Source organism: Ambystoma mexicanum, chromosome 2p (genome assembly GCF_040938575.1).
Source record: "Ambystoma mexicanum isolate Mex_15411 chromosome 2p, UKY_AmexF1_1, whole genome shotgun sequence".
In the NCBI taxonomy this organism is placed as follows: Eukaryota; Metazoa; Chordata; class Amphibia; order Caudata; family Ambystomatidae; genus Ambystoma; species Ambystoma mexicanum.
The window spans coordinates 1,410,680,283-1,410,698,185 of NC_090923.1; the positions used below are offsets into that span (position 1 = coordinate 1,410,680,283).

Below are 17,903 nucleotides of genomic sequence, written 5' to 3' on the forward strand. Positions count from 1 at the left end.
GCAGTGCAACAAGGCTTTTTAAGGCAATCTAAACATCCACTTTTTACATAGAACTTAAAACTGGTTTTCAATACATTGCCTATAGCTCATATTTTTGACAGCGAGGGAGATGAAAGCAGGAGCACAATTTTGGCCGAGGGTGGAATCTGGGATTACATATCGTTGCCATGAAACACATCAGTGTTTGAATGTGTTGTTCTTTAGCATTGGTAACAGGTTGACTACACATCCAGGACTAACAAAAGCACAAAGGGTAGTGCCACATGCATAGATGCATTGTAAGTGAGTGCTTCTGTCAATGGTGAAACTAAGATTTCAAGATGAAGAAATGGATGGCAACACATCATTCAATCTTGAAGGAATCACAGAGTGGATGTGCGGTACAGAAAATTAAATTACATACGCACCCAGACCATATCAGTTTCCCAACACAGAAAGGGGCACAGGGCTCTTCAAAGTATTAAGTGACCAATAAAAATGGAAAATCTACATTAACATTAAACAAACACAAAGTGTTGCTGCTTTCTCTCACCATCTGGAGGTGGCCTGCGACTGGCCATCTCCAGCCTCCGCATCTCCCTGAAACCTGGTGAGAAGTTGGCTGCGGCTGCTGTGGTACTGGGACTGGGCATTCTGGTACAATGATTTGCAGGGCTTCTCATGAAGCCAGGTGGATAAGACTGGCTGCCTGGAGTCACCCCTATTTTAACCAGAGAAAAGGAGATGAGAGAGACGCAAAGATGAAATTAGTACAAGAACATACAGTAGGGAAATACAACCTTTACATTTATGCTAGAAAGTTACAGAAAACGTTGTACCCTGCAGGCCACCTGATCAACACCTGGTGGAGCAGACCTAGCCTCATCCTTCAAAGTTGATATAATGATTATTGTTGTGAAGTGCGAAGGTCAGGCTCACATGAGGGATTTGGTCTTGCCCTTGCTGCTTAAATAATGACACGCTACACAAAAGTTGCAATCCTGGACTGACTGTGCGTCTGCAAGGCGTCACTTTTACTTCCTCCCCCCATACTCAAGACATAGGACATTTCCCTGATATGGGACGTCCTACATCGAAACATCCTTATCAACGTTTTAACAAACTTTTGGGTGATTCCATAGAATCTCGGATATAATGGAATCTGGGAATCCGCTGGCTGCAAACATCTCTTCCAGTATCGGGATGACTGTCTCTGCAAGTATGGTGGACACAAACTGTACCTCCATGTACATTGAGTACTTATCCAACATCACTAGGAAGTGTAGAGTATGTTGGACGGTTCCATGGTCTACGCTTAATGCATTCCGTGTCACCCTCACTACTCCCCCCTCCCAAGTAGGGGAGGGTATAGAAGAGGGGGTGAGCCACCACTCCTGCCGCTAGGCACCACATGTGTCAGCCTAGTATTTCTTTGACTTTTGTCTTCAACTCTGGAAACAGGACCCTCTCAAGCAGTCTGCCCACTATCTTGTTCATGCATTGATGTCCGGTATGTGCCAGCTGTATCACAGTGTTAGATGGATTTCCAAAATCAACCTTTGTGAGGCCAACCTATTATGGAGAACAGAAAGATACTGAGAATAGCCAAACCCAATATCAAGGTATGGTAGCAGAGCAGCAAGGCCAAATGCGTACTTAGCAAGTAAAACCTCTATGCAAATATGATCACACACTTCCCATAAAACCGATGTATACATTCACTTTTAGGAGAATAAAGAAAGCATATGCTTTCATAACTAGTAAAACACAGGTGCATGAAACTCTGTAAATACACAGAGGTGACATTACATGAGGCTTCGCTCGGTCCCTTAACTTGGGCGGCGGCCGTTACCGACAGAGTCGGCCAGCCGCCTCTTGTAATATCGCCATTGGCACTCATGTAGTTACTGAAGCGGGTGCGAATGGTGATTAAAAAAAAAAAATGAAAGAAACGTACCATTTCTTCACAGCCTGATGCTGCGCAAGTTAGCCTCACGCCGTGCACATCAACATTGAAGAGGGACTGCCTGAACAACTGCGATGCATTACACCCAGCTGCAGGACAAAGGTACGTTTAAGACACCATTAGCACCTGTGTAGGGAGCTACACAAGTGCTAAGGTAAAAGGTGAGCGGGGAAGGGAAGGAAAGCGCCCTACACCAATGAAAATGCTGGGAGATAATGTTTTCCTTAGTGAATAAAGCCGGCTTTCCGAGCATTTTCATTGCTGGACAGCGCAGCACAGGGTGCAAATTTAGAATAAGCACAGGACAGTTTCCCTAAAACTTAATGAGTCCAACCCCGAGATGGTTTTTTGCGTTGCACCCTAAAGTCATCAGTTCCAAAGTTATACTTTAAAGGTAGGTTTAGCAATTGATGTGGACGATGCCAGTGGTTATGATTGAAAGGTTGAAAAGGTAATCAAAGTTCAGGTAAGTGAACTAACTCAATCCCAGTCACTAGGGTTGGCCTAGGAAAGGATCGTTGACTAGGCCCTCAACTGACCAATGTCAGGAAAGAGTGCTTTAGGGACAAGACTCTACACCCATATAGCCCTATGGAGAACAGGGTGGAAAAGGAAAAGGTATGTTAACTTACCCCCATGACTCAGATTTTTCCAGAGACCACTGCTGAGGTTCTGGAATCTATTGGGGACATATTCTTCTGTACTTGGTCTGGTCGAGGAAGGCCCAGGGTTTATGGGTGCAGATGTCATTTTTGGAAATACTTTTGCAGTCTGTCACAGTGCTTAGGAATCGGTTTGAAAAAGCTTCCAGCTGAACACCCAAACAAAAGAAAGGAGAAGACTTGTGCAGAGGAGTCGACCTCAGCAAACCAATAGGATGCGAAGAAGGCTGATTGCAACAGGAGGCACCACGATCAGGCAGTGAAAGGCGATTTACCAGGGGAGAACAAAGGAGAAGCTCCTGCTCTGCTTCTGCTGATGCAAGAAGGTGTAAAATCCTGGAGCAGGCATCTTGAAGTACAGGTTGAAGATCCTCCAAGTTCCAAGGTTGCACTCGGAACGGCGACGGCTGCAGCAAAACAGCCCAGAAGGACTAGTCAGTCCAGCGGTTGGCAAAGGAACACTTCCGAAGGGTCAGAAGGCATGGATCCTTGAGCAGAGGCCGAGACTGATTGTTCTCACTGTTGGGAAAGATTTCTCTTTTGGCAGCTTTCCCTCTATAGTTCTTTGGATCCCCAAACCTTTTGCTTTTGTTTTATAACCTGTCCTGACTTTTATCACACAGCAATGAAGCCTTCAGCTTCACTCCCCTTGCTCATTTTGTCATGGGGAGCATGATCTGTTCTTTAAACCACGTATGGCTACAAATCGGCAGGGAGGGTAGTGGGGGGGGGAGTGTGTGTGAGTGTGTGTGTGTCTCTCTCTCTGCGGAAGTTTGTAGGACTGTCTGGTCCCACTCCACATCTGTGGTGCATGATTATGTGCATGGCATGAGCGAAATACACAGTGTCCTTGATTGGACCACTGCTAGCTGTTTGAATGGTGCAGATATTTAACATTGGTTGGCTTGGACTTCAATAAGAGGACTCATCCTGCAGCCATTTCTGCAGATGAACTTTGGAGCCAAGTATCCTGTGCAGAAGAGCAGTCGACCGAACATCCGTGGATGACTCCCCAAGAGGCCGAGCAAAACCTTATTGCATTTGGCCCAGTCAAGCCCTGCAGGACTACCTGATGTGAGAACGCTCTGAGCGGTGCTTCAACCCTTGGACTGGTGGGACCAACCAGTTTCGATGTGTTCCAGGATCCAGCTATCCTGAGCCTTTGTAAGTGTCCTTGGCGTGGAACACCCGGTGGACTGACTAGCTCTCAAGTAGGCTACCTGTCACTGGAACTTCAGTAGTCGCCAGCTTGTGGTGTAAGTCACTTTCCTGACGTATTTCTGCCTCCCAGCTTCAAGAGATCCTGCTGTGGAAGGTCTTCTTCAACCGCAACTGGAAGTACGCCAGTCATCAACATGTGGGCAGTGGCCGTCGTTGGAACTCACCTTCTCCCATCTGGTGAAGTATCCTGAAGAGGTCTGCATCGGTGCCTTCTGTACTTCACGGCCAAGGGTTGCATTCTGCTCCTGGAACTGAATGGAAAAATCCTAGCACCCGCAGCTACTGGGCCACTTCTCACTGGAACCAACAGCCATGAAAACCTACCTCCCTTCAACCCACCTGGTCACCTGGGAAAATCGGAGTCAGGGGGATAAGTATACGCATATCAGTTGTCCCCCCTGTTCTCCTTAGAATAAACCATAGATTACATTTTGGTTATTCCATTCCAACGCTCTTTGATCATCGTGTCTAAAAGCAGCTGTACCTGAATGATAGAAACATAGTTTTAACTATCAGTAACGTTGTTGCTTATCTTCTCTGGAACACTCACCAACACAAGAATCTTACCTACTTAAGACACTTTCTGGGAAGAAGCTTTGACTTTTGGGCACAAAGCCCCACTCTCGATAGGGGCTGGACTTATCCAATTAGGGCACATTTCTTGTGACTTGGTTCCATCTTACTGCATCACTTACTCACCTTTATTTTTAAATACATGTTTGAATGCATTCATAAGAACCTATGGTGACTGTATATATATTTATAATTGAGTGTTGTGCAATATTATCACCTGCTTGTTTCATTTCCTTGTGTGGAATTTGGGTCTAGAATAATTATTGTATGTTTGCACTCAACTGCCTAAATTGAATTACTGTGTGCTTCACTATGTGCACTGATTGTGGACCCCCGACCACACCTACACTCTCTTGAGAATAGCTATGACTGCTCTCCTCCGCTACCATGATTGAGTTTTGGGTAACCTCTCAGAGTTACCCTGTTCACTAAAACTAGGGTGTCCTCCTAAATTCTGTCCAACAGGCCAGATTCTAGAAAGGTTTCAATAATTGGGTAATCCCTTATTTTTTGTTAACGGGGGGTCAGATCTGTTGGAAGGGAAAATCTAGGAGAGAAAAATATAGAAATTACAGATTGACTACCCCTCTCTTTTAGTCCTGTATGGGACACAGGTAAGGATAAAGGTTAACCTGTTCAATTCATTGACAAGGTATACACTTTGTTGGGAAAAATTGTTTAAGCAATATAACTTTTACAAAATATCGATCTCTTTAATTATTTTTGTAAAAACACATTAAAAAACATTACAATTTTTGTTTTTTCAAATAGTGATCCTCAATCATACCATTCAATCATCATACTTCTATTCTAACAGGGGAGTACTAAAGCTTGAAAAAACGTTTGGCATAACAGTAATTGTAAGTATGCGTGCAAGACATAGGAAAAAGAAATTGGGTTTTCCCTCATCAGTCAGATTCTAGAAATCCATCTTAAGACCCACCAGTGCAGGGATCAAAGAATCAAAGAAGGTCTTGAAATCAGGCAAAGGAGCAGGGCTTCACAAGGATGTTACAGGAGCTGATGCTGGTCGGCTAGAGTGGTCATCCGTGGGTTGTCAGTTGGCTGCTCTTCTTCGTAGAGGACCTCCCTCCAAAGATGATCTGTAGAATGGCTGTAGGAGTCCTCCCTTTACCCAAGCTCTAGAATAGAAACTCACCCAGGTCCTACAATGGGAAGGATTGGCTTCTTTCAAACTGGCAGTAGCTATCCAATCATGAATCGCCACAACATCTTTCCAGCAACAGACATACATGAACCAGGATGTATACTGGGTCACAGCCCCCACATCCGTGCTCACACACAAACCGCCTATTGCCTGGGAAAGCAGCAGCTTTCCTGGGGATAGAGCGTCCCATATAAGGTAATTCCAGCGTTGGAATGGCAGGAAGTAGGCCAAACAACAATATGGCCAAAGGACAAGCAAAACCTTGTGGGATGGCTATCTTGGGGTGCTAGTCAACTTCAGTAGACCTTTGCACCAAATACAAAACTGCATGAGTAAATGATTTAAAACATGGTAGGAAAATATCCGCTTCCACCAGCTTACACTAAGTACATTCTAAATTAAACGTAAGCAAAAAGCCACTACAGAAAAAGGTATTTAAGATACAAAGTAGCCTAACCGCACTTCACTTTAGGTTGATGTGTGCAATTGTAACAATACAAGAAATTCACTCAGAGACAAAGGGCCTCATTAGAGGTCTGCCTGTGTGGAAATAACGTGCCAGTAATAACATTTACCTGCATGTTTCCGCACCAGCAAACTACAAGTTTGCCAGTGGGGTGACGAACTACCTCCAGCTAAAAGATGGAGTTGATTCTGCCACTCTACAGGCAAAAATAGCCAGTATTACTGGTGTCAGTAATATCGACATATCACCCCATGGAATTCTATGGGACTCCATGGAATGGGGATTTACTGCTCTTACCGCTACTTGTAATCTGCCGGTAATTCCAGCAGACCAAGTGGCGGTAGTGGTATTACAGTTTGGTGGTATCCCGCCAGATTTACAGGCGGGATACCACTAAACCTTTAATGAGGCTAATAGTCTCTCAGTACTGATACTCCTATTGACTGATCAGTTTCTTCATTAGAAAGAGCAAAGACATAAGAAGAGTAAAGCAGAAGGCTGGGCTTACCACCAAAATGGCAGGTCAGGAGTTCAAACACATCAAAAAGAAAGGGTGTCTCATAGATGTCATGGGAGGAAAGCAGCAAGAACACCACCTTTCTTAACACCTATCACACAGGATAACCAACCGATACCATCAGCAAAACTCCCTCATATCCGACACTTTAGCACATACCTGGCACAGGCACTGTACAAATGCTTGTAACTGTGGTGTGCAGAGCTAGTTTTCAGCCAGCAAAGTATGGCACTCACCGGATTGCTGTTTCACAAATAGTTCTTGCATGCCTTTTTTCCTTTTCGTTGCATCAGCTAGGTCGTGTTTGGGCATAGATCTTGGAAAGAAAGCTCTAGTGATCATGCTAACGAGCCCTTTAACCTTTATGTCAACCTCAATTTCGTCAGAGGCAGCCCTGGTGGTATGACGAGAGAGGTGGTCAGCAGGGTTATCCTCCCCTGGCAGGAAGAGTAGTGGTACTCAATAGTCTTGAAGCTGCAGGAGCCATGTCTCCAGTCAAACAGGAGGAATTGATGCCAACCCTTCATGATGTGGACCAGAGGCTTGTGGTCTGTGAAGATGATCACCGGATCACCAAAAATGTACAAGTGAAAGTGTCTACAGCCCGATAAGACAGCACAGGTTTCTCTTTCTATCTGAGAGCATTGTCTCTCTGTGTGGACGAGTACTTTGCTGGCATAGGCAATTGTTAAGGCAGTTATTGTACCAGCATCTGTTGAAGATGCTAAAACCACTAAATCTAGGAGGAAGGCTAACACAACTGACATGAAAGGGAAGCCAAACCTCTTGTAGTGTAGGTAACGTGATTAGACCAACTAGGCGTAACTCTCAGATAGGGGTTCACTCCAGCAAATACACTGCACTGATGTACAAAAAAATATATACTTTATTTATGCAACTGATCACACCAAAGTAGTACTTTGGGAATTAAAACAGTATTAAAAAGATGCATATTATTTAAAAAAGTAATCCCCATTCAAGGACACTCCTAACCCAATATCTTTATGTGGGCCCTCTTCAAGAGGTGAGCACTCAACTTAAAATAACAAGGGGGTAGAGAACCAGGGAACCATAAAACCTAGCAAGCTGGTAAATCCTCAATATGCCTATACCATAGAGAACAGAGTCCTATAAACACACCACAACATTGCAACATGTGGAAGGCCCTAGATGTAGTCGGCGGCACCGAACACAAATGTATGGGACCACAATCTCTATATATAAAATGCCTAGGTATGTTTCTGTATTCAGCGGATACAATTTATCAGTGTTAGGTTGCCCCCTGCTTTCCAAATGGCGGAATAGAGCTGCAAGATTAACCTTGGCCTTAAGCCCAGGGACCACATCTCTCCTGCCCTAAAAAGCCTCCACTGGCTCCCGGTTGCTGCATGGATCAAATTCAAATCCCTCTGCATCATCCACAAGGCTGTCTGGGGCCGGGTATCCCCACAATAGGCAACTCTCAACAAATACTCTCCTCCTAGACACCAACACTCCTCTGGTACCAACTTGTGTGTAAAGTATTTCGCTAAACAGAGAGCAGGAGGCTGCTCGCTTTCCTCAGCTGTATCTCTCCTCTGAAACAGGACCTTTTTAAGTTCCGAAAGCACCTCAAAACTCTCCTCTTTTCCTCTTCCTTGCCTTCTTCCCTCCGCTGCTAATCTCACAGTTGCTGTGATTGGTGTCTTGGACCCTTATGCATCTTTGAGGCCAATGACCATTCTCACCCAATCTCCCCAACTTCTGTCTGCCTCGGCACACCCTCCGTACTGGAGATTTGCACTTTCCACCCATCGCTGCTCCTGGACGCATAGCACTTACCATACCTTGCACTTCCTCTGCGGCTCACCCTCGAGCACGGGCACTCCAGCACCTACCCCACTGCCCTCTTCCCTGCTGCACTTCAACGTTCTGAATACTCACAAGGCATAGTAGGTTTGACTGTATTTTTTTTATATGTAATTGTACTGCTATCCCATGTTCCCTCCCTTGCCCTGTGGGCTCTTTGAAACAGAATGTATTTCCTGTATAAGTGCCTAACAAGCAAACAATAAAGTGAACCTCTGTGTAGATTTTTGAAAAATGAATATCTGTGTTAGGTTGCCCTATGCTGGCCAAATGGCAAAATGCACTGCTGTGCACATTTCTGATTTTTTTTTAAGAGTGCACCTTTTGTTTTAATCATTTTGGAACAAATAATGATATGTCTGAATAAATGCACAATGTATTTAATATAAAAGCCATTTAAGTGAATGTTCTATAAATAAAACATTAAAGAGATTAAATTCCACCAAACAGAAGTATTTCTCATTTATTAACTACAGTAGGAAAAGTGGGGGTGGAAAGAAATAATTTCAAGTTACTTCTTCCCACCCCCACTTCTCTTCACACAGGGCACGGCGGTTCCAGTGTCAATGAACAGTTAATTACTGTCTCAACATTTCAGTCTCTAAAGAGCGAAACGCTGTAGGACGCATGCCTCTGCACAAGCTATAACTGAAAATAGCTGCTGTAATTATGCTACTACGCAATCTTATGCCATCACTGGGACTCTGCACTGGAACAAGGTTGATAATTACGCATCTACAAAGACACATCATAGAGGCCTGTGTAATTGACGGATTAAACTTAGATACTGTTCTTGTACAGCGCATACCTCTTGTTCCATCTGATACAAATATGCCTTTCAAATTAAAAATAAGACTGTTTCCTGTACGTTTACACTTTTATTCGCAGGGTCTGCCCGACTGCTTTTGGGTTCCAGCCCATTGGTTTTAGGTATCTCTACACAGTTAAGGGTTTTCAACCCTTATATATTTTTCTAATGGGCCTTGCCCATTTCCATTTGGGTCCCAGGCCCTGCTGCACGCTGGCGGGGCTTCCATGCTTTCATGTGGGTCTCAGACCCTGTTGCTCAGCTTCTACAGAATTATTTTCCCTTCTTTGTTTAGTGTCCACTTGGACAGACCTGGTATACACTTCTGCCAGGTACCGTCCCACATAGATGTATTCCTAATGTCCGTATCAGCTTCAATAATCTCTCTGTTATTTGTTTTGTGATCTTCCGGATGTGTTTGTTTAGTTTACAAAGTTCTTATTAAATTGTGTAATGCCGCTTTCATCCCAATGTATTTAGGTGGTTCCCAAAGTTTGCATCAAATTGTATGATCCCTTTTGCATCCCCTTGAGCTCTTCAGGATATGTTTGCTTGATTTACAAAGCTCACATCAGGTTGTATAATCCCTCTTATATCTCCTTTTGCTCTTCGGCTTATGTTTGCGTGATTTACAAAGTTTGTATCCACTTGTATATGGCCTCTTGTATCCCTTTGTACTCTAACAGATACGTTTATGTGGCATTTCAGCTCCCTTAGTGCCCCAACCACTGGTCTGACCCTTTCTCTACCTTTGGGAAGCCTCAGGGAATTCACCGGTCTCCTCTGGTACTGCCATGCTCGGCCTTCTCCTTGCAGTTCTGCAGCCCAAGAGTCTCCCTTTCATCTTCGGCTGCCTGCGCCTTTGTTATTGTTTTGCCTCCTCCGGTCTGGCCTTCTTACTCTCTGCCACTGAGCAGTTCTACCTCGCCTGGACCTCTGTGGTTGTTGCGACTCTCTGCGTCCTGGCTCTCAGTCTTCGGGTCCCCTGTCACAGAATGAGCAGCTTGTTACTTGCTCCTCCAGGGCTGGCTCGATGGACCATTGTGTCATTAGTTCCTTTTTATGATTGAGGCTGCCTCTTGACAACTGTACCGCGTGTGTTGGTTACGTGGTGGGCCTGTGCTTCCTTGTTGCATCTCCGTCGCTGTATTCTTCTGTATTAAACTTGGGTAAGTCTCCCTCTTCCTCGTTGCAGTCCTGTCAATAATGGCTTCAACTCTAATATATGGGGTTATATATAGATTGCAACAAATGAATTTTTCACTGATATTTGTATGGTAAATGTTTTTTTAGTTAATGTGGTATGGTTGTTTTTTTTATTTTTACATTGATGTTGTGTATGTAATCGTCCTGTTTTTTGATAACCTGGATTAAGGGTTGTTCCTTAATCTGTGTATTATTTAACACAGTTTTAATGAGAATTATGTCTTTTTTCTATAATAAAAATATTTTTCTTAATGATATAGCTTTTGTGTGTTACACCTTTCCTTCCCATTAAAATGTAAATTTGAACTGTTTTCTTCTATAGTATAAAATATTGTCTTGGGGTCCCCAGACAGTGAAAACAGTAGGTTTATGTAACTGACCTTGCTGTGGGGGATTGTTTTTGTTTTGATTTGACCTCATTTGTACTGCTTCAACTCTAATATAACAGAGGTATGGGGGACCTGAGGGGGGGATAAGGTGAGTGGGGATTCCGAAGGGGTAAATGAATACTGCATTCAACCAGGGCTATCGTCACTAGTTCCATGAAGGATTTCCCCTCCTATGAGATCCACCCGCCGAGTACCACCCCCATGGGGACTATTGGGTAGCAACCTCACCTCCCTGGTCTCATGGAAAGGGGCCCGTGTTAGGCAGAAACCTGTGCAGTTCCCTCTGGGACCACTGCAAAAGATTTAAGTCTACAGGTGTTGGCAGTAAACCCACTTGGTAGCAGTCTGCACCACACAGATTCACTGTGGTAGCTGTGGCTGAGCAGTCAGACTTCCCTCAAGAAGAGTTAGGCAGTATACAGAGGATACATAATAGGTACAGAGGCACAGTAGCACAAGCAAACACTGACCAGAGCTAGGTGTAAAAGTATAGACTTATTTATTAAAGGTACACTCATAAATTACACTAGCACAATAGAAAAGATAAGAAAGTCAAACACAGTTACTATTACTCATATGTACATCCCTAATCATTTGTTGGACAATTCTAAGTTAACCCCACTTATTTCCAAACAGAGGTGAGTGCTTAACGTTAGATGACACTCCAACAAGTATTACCAAAAGGGAGGGAAAAGGCAGAAATAAAGAGAGCAGTAAGGTAAAACACTTTTCACATAAGGTTAGCAAAGAGAGTCAATGGTGGAACAAGGAGAATTAGTTCGGGGCCCGCTTTAGAGGGAGCCAGGCGAAAAGGGTGCCCAAGATCAGACAATGTCATCAGTCTTTGCAGGTGAGAGAAAAAGGTTTTACTACGGTTCTGAAAAGTTTAGTTAGGGTGTCCCAGACCTACCCAGGTTCGAGAGCCGAGGGCTAAATCTACCCCGTACAATCGGTGGCAAGGGAGGCCGGGCGGAACACAGTACCTTCAAAAGTGGAAAGGATCCTCCAGCGGTGGTAGTCGTTCCTGGTAGTGGGTGCAAGTCGCGGCGTCGTCCAGAGGAAGAGGTGATCTCGACGTGGAGGAAAGCTGAAGGTCGTTGCACTACCAGGGATGAGGCCAGCGGTGGAGTTTTCCGCACACAAAGGATTTTACCCCTCTTTCGCGGTTGAGGTAAAAAGTGGTATCCCGGTTGCCAGGGTGCTTGGCACAGGCAAGGCGGCCACCAGATGCTTCGGGACGGCGAAAAGAAGGCAGCAACTGGTTGTCCCCACCAGTTAAGGGAAGAAGACTCTCCGGCGGGAGATCTCCTCTGTCGTCGAGAAAAGTGGTGAGACGGTTCCGCAGGGCTCCACCGGTGGTGACGTCTTGGCAGGTCGGCTCGGCTTCTCTCTCTTCGGCTTCTTAGGTCCTGTGGCGACTTCTGAAGTTCCAGTCCCCAAAGCCCTGCTTTTATGCAGCAAACCCCCATTCACCCAGCCTAGCTGTCACTCAAACATGCTAAGTGGTGAGCCGGCCGGCTCACCACTTGGGCCAATCAGGACGGAGTGCGACTTGAGTTACCAAGGTAACTCAGTCCAGGGTGCCTAAATCCCCCTCCACCCCTCCTAAGTACCCCAGACAGAGTGGCACCACTTTGGAGGGCTTCTGTGGAGAAGCCCGCCAAAAGTGGAACAAAGGGCTCCACTTTGGGTCAGAGTTACAGAGGTGAACACCAACGCCATTTTAGAATCAAGTTTTGGCAAAAAATACCAACCGGAGTTATAATAGTAAAGAAATAACCCGGCGGTATGTTCAAGGCTACCGTAAATAAATAAATAAAGGTATTAGCCTAAAACAATGGGAAATCCCATAGGAAAATATTCGCGGTTGAATATAAAAAGTAGTTTCCACTGCCACCAGCCAAAACTCGATGGGGGGGACGGAGACGTGCCCCCTCGACTAACAGGCCCCGGCCAGTACGTCCACAATATGATGGTTTGTACTGGTTCTGTTCAGGATTTGAGACTAGTAAAGTCAATGGTGACTTTACAGACCCTGGGCGACAGTAGTAACTCCCAGGGTATGGAGTCTATGTTGGGGGGTCCCTAGGACACCCCTTGGTTACGGCACTGAGGGTGCTGTGTAACCCATCTCACAAAAACACATGAGGCCCTATGGAGTAAAAGACCCCATAGCCCATTCAACACAATGCAAACCAAAGAAACACACTCCAAACATGTCCAAGAGTGAGGGTAAGAGAGTCTCACTCTTGGCAGGAGAAAAAAATAAACCCAGAAAATCCAGCAAAGCTGCTGGGGGACTCAATAGGTTAGGAAATTCAGCCTAAACAGAGAATTCTCCCTAACAGCCCGGTAGGGAGATTTATCATTTGTAGGCTTCATTCTCTGTCCCATTAAGACCCCAGCACTTTTGCTGGACTTCTGGACCTTTTTCTTTCAATCCCGAATGAATTGAGCCTTTTTCCACTCATTCATTCATTCTTGTGGGCTCTGCATTTTGGAACTCTATTATTTATATTCTACCTGTTCTATGGCGTCTGTCTGCTGCATCGCTCTTAAAGGCATCTGTGCGTTTACTACTGCAGCACCCGAGTTTACTACTGCAGCGCCCTCTATTGTCAGAGATTGGCACACACCACATTCAGTGGAGTGCAAAAGAGATACCTAGTACCCCCGTTCTCTCTGCTCCTGTGACTTTTTAGTTACATATTCAATCACCTAGTTATGGCTGGTGGCAGTGGACATGTTCTACCAACTATTGTGTATTTTTTATACCGCAGGCTATGTCCATAGCCTAAGTAGTGCATAATAGGGGCACCCAAGTACCAACTTGGGGCCTCCCTTCTTTTTTTGCCATTACTAGCGTGGTTGTTCTTTGTTAGCCCTTCTTCTACCATTCTTGGAGGGGGAGGTCAGTGTGTGTGTCTTGTCTTTGGCAGGAAACCTGCCTAGGCTCACGAGTGTCTGGCCGTTCAGTAAGTGGGGGAGGAATTTTCCACCCCCCTGTCCTTTGGCTGCTAGAGTGACTGAGTAGGTCCAGCTCCCACAGGGAGTCTGGCTGTCCTGATTGGACAGCCAAATGGCCCTTTCTGTAAAATGCTGAGAGATTACAGAGGAGTGTGTGTCATGCCGTCTTCAAAAAAGTTTGCCTGGTGACTACACCGCCATTAGGATGTTCCACTTTTTTGTGTTACTTCCTGTTATTCCGCTCTAGTCTTTCTGTCCTCGGTTTCTTTGCTTCTGTATTTAACCAAACCCCTTTGTTTTGGCCGGCACGTTGTAACCCTTTTGCTTAACGCTCCGGTTACCCGCTCTGTGTGTCCCTTCTGGCTTTGCCGAGTATTGTTGTCCATCGGTCCCACTCGGTACCTTTTCTCCTCCTGTTTTTCTTATATTCTATTGTTCTAGCCCTACGGTTCGCCCTCCACCTCTCTAGCCTTTCCTATCCTTCTCGCTTTCTTTCATAGTCTACCTGCGTTTCCAGCCATGTTTTTTCTTATTCTTCCTGCTCCTCTGCCCCTCCCACTTTTCTCTCTCTGCTACTCGCCTTCGGCCGTTTCTTGGCTTTCCGTTTCTTACCTGTTCTTCTTTCATCCTTTTGTGTCCGTGTTTTTTGGGTGCCTTCACTCGCTCCTTAGCGAACGTGGTTTTCCTGTCCACGGGAACCCATCACTGCCGGAGTTCTTCAAAGTCTGCTTCCAACACTTCTCATCACGTGAGCCAACACTTATCACGTGACCAGGATTCCAATCACCAGTTCTACTAACTTACCTGGACTTTCTGTAGCACCAACTCTGCAATCAAGATCCAACATCCTTGAGAGGTTTATTTTAGCTTCCGCTTTTTTCCTCTCAGCTTGGTCTCTCCAGGAAGGGGCCCTTTGCCTTTGCTCCTGGGGGGGCAGGGTGGCTTCTAACCGCGGAAGGCCATTTCTCTTCACAAAAAAGAAGGCAACAAGGAGAAAGGGGCGAAGGCACAAGTCCTCATCGGAGGATACAGGTTAGGAGGAATGGGTTCAGAAACAAAGCAGTTCTGATTCTGAGAAGTCTTGTGTTAAGTTTGACAGGGTGTGCTGGAACTGGTTAAAAGGTGAGGCTTCTGGAGTCAAAAGCAGTCGACCACTTAAACTGAAGTAACCGGAGAAGACGACCAGAGACGCCTGCAGACCCTTTGCAACGACGTGAAACGACCACTGCTGTCCTGACCTTATTTTCTGTGCAACAGAGGAGCTCCGACGAGGGCGACTCCTTCCCTTTGGCTGGTGGGAACAACCAGTCCCAAGACAAACTTTGAAATGAGCCATGCCCCAAGGTTCTAGGAGTTTCCAGAGCTGCGGAACCCCAATACCAGGAAACATGATGCCCATTTCAAGTGCTTCATCGTGGAATGGCCGAATCCGTCCAAATCTGTGCTGAACCTGTAAGGACACTCCAGAGATCCGATCGAACTCACCCAGATCCCCTCACCAGAGTGTGGGACTGCGGGAAGAGAAGAAGTTTGACCGAGCGATCCGTGCCCTTTGCTGGTGCTTCAGAAAAGGCACCAAAACCACAGAGTGAACCAAGATGTTGCTGAAAGTCATGCTACAGGTCCCTCCCTCGAGACTGCTGTTGAGATCCCGTCCATTGTCCTGCTTTTCGTCATCAGACCAGGCAATCCGGAGGTCGGGTCCAGAGCTGCAACATCGCAGAGCATCCAGCACGAGCATCCAGTACAAACATTTTCTTCTATCCTAAGGTACTGTGGGGTAAAAGATATTGCTTATTTGATTCCAAGAAGATGCTCAAGAGCATTGGAGTGCAAATAGAGGTGTCCTCAGACCCAAGCCGCTGCTTGTGTCCCCTTCTCAAGTCCTTTTTAAGGTCTTACTTGTTAGCTGTTAACTTGCTGCTTCAATAACACTAGAACAGGAAGAAATCCACAGGAACTCTTCGTAATTCGCTGCTGGTCAAGACCCAAAGCCCTCTACCAACAATCCCTTAGCTAGGGTTGTGTTTTTGAACTTGAACAACCTAATAAGCGAAGAAACCATCCTTGGCGAAGCTTATGTTACACTAACTAACCATTTTCCTCCCTTTCAGTGGCTTTACCATATGTGTTCGCAGAGTAAATGCATTACCGTATAATTGAGTGTGCAATAACTGATAATCCAATAACATTGTCTTTTCCCTTTCTAACGTTGGCACAAATGTAACCGTGAACAAACACAAAAGTGAAAGTGCCCTTTGAAGTGTATTATCAAGTATTCCTATGTGTTCTAGTGTACACATCTGAAGTATTTAAAGTGATTCTGGTGTAAATATGATAAATATATACTTTATATATAATTATAAGTGTAAGTGCTTCTTTGTGGTGCCTGTCTAGCTAAGATTCAGTGTACTTACCTACAGCTCACATCTTCCTCTTAAGATAAGCCTGACTGCTCTGCCACTCTACCAAGGTCCTGAGCTAGTACAGACTGATACTAATAGTTGGAGATCTACAAATCACTGGAATAGCTTTCTAAAGTCTTACTGCCAGTAGGATTTTAGGAAAACTCCCCTAAAAGCCTCTCCCATGGAAATGGTGACAAGACCCCGGGATTCGTCACAGTGTACAGAATTCCATGATGTTGCCTTGCAAATGTCTTCTAATGGCACATTAGCAAAAAATGCCAGAGTTGCCCCAGCACTACATGTGGAGTGTGCTCTTGGTTTGAATGGCAGTGTTTTGTTTGTTAGAGTATAACACATTTGTATACCCTTTACAATCCATCCTGTAATGGTAGCCTTAGTGGCGGTATCATTCCCTGCTGCCATAGTCTGTTTTTCGAACTGACTTAGTTCGGTCCATACAGTCCATGACTGCCGACAACTGTCTAATTTGTGTCTAATGTGTGTATGGTACTTTTCCCCTTGCTTTGTGGATTTTGAAAGTACACTGAAACTTAAATATAAATTTAGGTGAAAACCTAGGCTGCATTCGTAAACCCACCTTATGCTTGTGTATTGTAACAAAAAAGGTTAAGATACTGATTGAGCTTGTCACTAGCGGATTCTCCTGACTGATGTAAATGCAATGAGAAAAGCAACTTTATAGGAAAGTTCCCTTAATGAAGCCTTATGCATGGGCTCAAAAGGTGGTCCCGTTAATCTTAAAAGTACATATGAAGGTCCTACTCTTGGGGGAGGGGTAGCTTAAGCATACAGTGGAAATAGTCTTGCCTCCTTCCATGACACCTTCGACTACTGGTACTTTTCAACATATTTTAAGTTGGGATGGGGTGTAAGCTAGCAAGGCGGCCAAGTGTACATTGAACAAGTTGTAAGCTAGGCCAGAATCTAACAGCTAAAGCATGTAGATGACCACATCTGTTGCAGAACAGTGAGTTGGATTTATCTGTATGCGATTATACCAGTTTATAATCCTCTTCCGCTTGCTGAAATAACAATATTTGGTGATGGGTCTTCTTGCCTCTGCTATATATCCATACACCTTGTGGAAAGATGCCGGTAAAATAGCTCAGTGGGTTGAGCACTCGCTGCTGCGATCTGAGCGTGATCTGCAGGTCGCAGGTTTGAATCCCGGCAAGGCCAACTCAGCCTTTCATCCTTCCGAGGTTGATAAATGAGTACCAATTGCGGTTGGGTGATATTGTATGTAAATATGTGCTCTGTAAAGCGCTTTGGGTAAAGGCGCTATATAAATAACACATCATTATCATTATAACTAATTGTACAAATTCTATGGACCTCGTTACATGATTGGTGGTATCCCGCCAGTAAATCCGGTGGGATATGAGCAAACGGGATTACCGTTACCGGAATTTGGTCTGGCGGAATTACCGCCAGATTACAAGTACATGTCCCCCATGGATTGAGGAGAAGGGACTACATGTAGTCCCCTTCTCCCTTTCCATGGCGGCTAATCGCGTGGCAGAGATGCGCCAGAACAGTACTGTTCTCGGTGCCAGCAAAGGACCGAGCAGCGCAGGTAAGTGGGCTTGGGGAAGGGAGGGGAGTGGATATGTGGAAAAGGGTTTGGGGGAGGGGCAGCGGATGCGGGGAGCACACTTACCTTAGTTCCCGGTGGTGGAAGATGGCGGCCACCTGCTCTGAGGA

At 45.2% G+C, this 17,903-nt stretch overlaps 1 protein-coding gene across 8 annotated transcripts in view; it reads right to left on the reverse strand.

Moving 5' to 3' along the window:
* Positions 1 to 17,903, reverse strand: part of LOC138567561 (uncharacterized) — a 2,466,350-nt gene that overhangs the window by 995,355 nt on the left and 1,453,092 nt on the right. For all 8 annotated transcript variants that reach the window (XM_069645900.1, XM_069645903.1, XM_069645902.1 and 5 more), the window contains one exon: positions 533 to 700. In XM_069645900.1, the coding sequence (XP_069502001.1) occupies positions 533 to 700 (168 nt within the window). The remainder of the gene's footprint in view (positions 1 to 532; positions 701 to 17,903) is intronic.